The following is a 1150-nucleotide window of genomic DNA, read 5'->3' on the forward strand; positions in this document are numbered from 1 at the left end:
ACACACACACACACACACACACACACACACACACACACACACACACAGAGTAAGGAGACCTGGAGAGTGTTTCTATCTCAACATTATCTCTGAGAAACTTTACGTTGTACTCTTCTTATGATGTGGTGAGCAGAGCACATTATCAGAAGATAATGGGGTCTGATGCAGTGTTTACCTGCTGGTCAGCATGCACCACCACCAGGTTGCTGGTTGTTGGGTTGATGGCTATGGCAGTGGGACACGAGCTGTACACTGGAACTGTGCAATGAAGCTGCAACACACACAGACATTTAGCCGTTCACTGTTGCTGCTTTGGCTACAAATTGAAATTTGACCTCGATACGAGTTCAAACTCACCGTTAGCTTGTCGAGGCTGTAGACGTGGATCTCACAGTCGGCGTTTGCTGTAGCGAGCCATTTGCCATCCTCACTGGCAAACAGCAGGTGGACTGGCTGTCTGGAGCCTGGAGGCCACATAAGCACTTGTTACACACTGAAGCAGAAGCTGCAGGCTGCTAGCGCGAGTTCACTTTGTGTCATGAATGTAGTTTTCACAAAGTTGGTTTTGTTCTCTTCAACATCTGAAGCAAGATTCAACATCTCATAAAGATGAAACAAACACATTTTCTTGAATATTGGCCATGTGTATGAATGTCGATGACAACACTGAACGGTCTTTAAAGAAACCTACAAGTATTCAGTCAGACCTGGTCCGACTAGATTCTACCGAGGTGTTGTAGTAAATCAGTCACTAATTAAAGGTACAGTGCTGTCATGAAAAGAAAATTTGATTTCTTCAAGAATTACTGAATATAACTTAACGTAAGAGCCCGTTTTATCTTCAGTATGCCCTTCATGTCGGTCTACATCCATGTCTGTCCAAAAGGTCATCACTTCATCATTTTATACTATTAGACATTTGTATGAAATTGTCATAATAAGCTTATGAAGTCAGTGGGTGGGCGATATGACCTAAATTTACATCACATTATTTCTGTTATTTTTGAGGTGATTACAAAATCAAAAGAGATAATCTGATCAAAACATGATTCTACCTACTATATCAGGAGCCTGACTCATGTCAATGAAATTTTTTATATACACACATACATATACACCCACACACACACACACACACACACACACACAC

General features: G+C 41.6%; 1 protein-coding gene across 1 annotated transcript in view; it reads right to left on the bottom strand.

The window, feature by feature from the left end:
- The window catches only part of LOC116380242 (U3 small nucleolar RNA-associated protein 4 homolog), a 2689-nt gene extending 1583 nt beyond the window's left edge, over nucleotides 1-1106 (bottom strand). Inside the window, exons 1-2 of the mRNA XM_031842186.1 lie at nucleotides 358-1106; nucleotides 176-271 (exon numbers count right to left, since the gene is read on the bottom strand). Coding sequence (XP_031698046.1) covers nucleotides 176-271; nucleotides 358-477 — 216 coding nt within the window. The 5' untranslated portion in view covers nucleotides 478-1106. The remainder of the gene's footprint in view (nucleotides 1-175; nucleotides 272-357) is intronic.
- Nucleotides 1107-1150: the final 44 nt, after the last annotated feature.

This window comes from Anarrhichthys ocellatus, unplaced genomic scaffold (assembly GCF_004355925.1).
Source record: "Anarrhichthys ocellatus isolate YVR2014 unplaced genomic scaffold, GSC_Weel_1.0 scaffold6537, whole genome shotgun sequence".
Lineage (NCBI taxonomy): Eukaryota > Metazoa > Chordata > Actinopteri > Perciformes > Anarhichadidae > Anarrhichthys > Anarrhichthys ocellatus.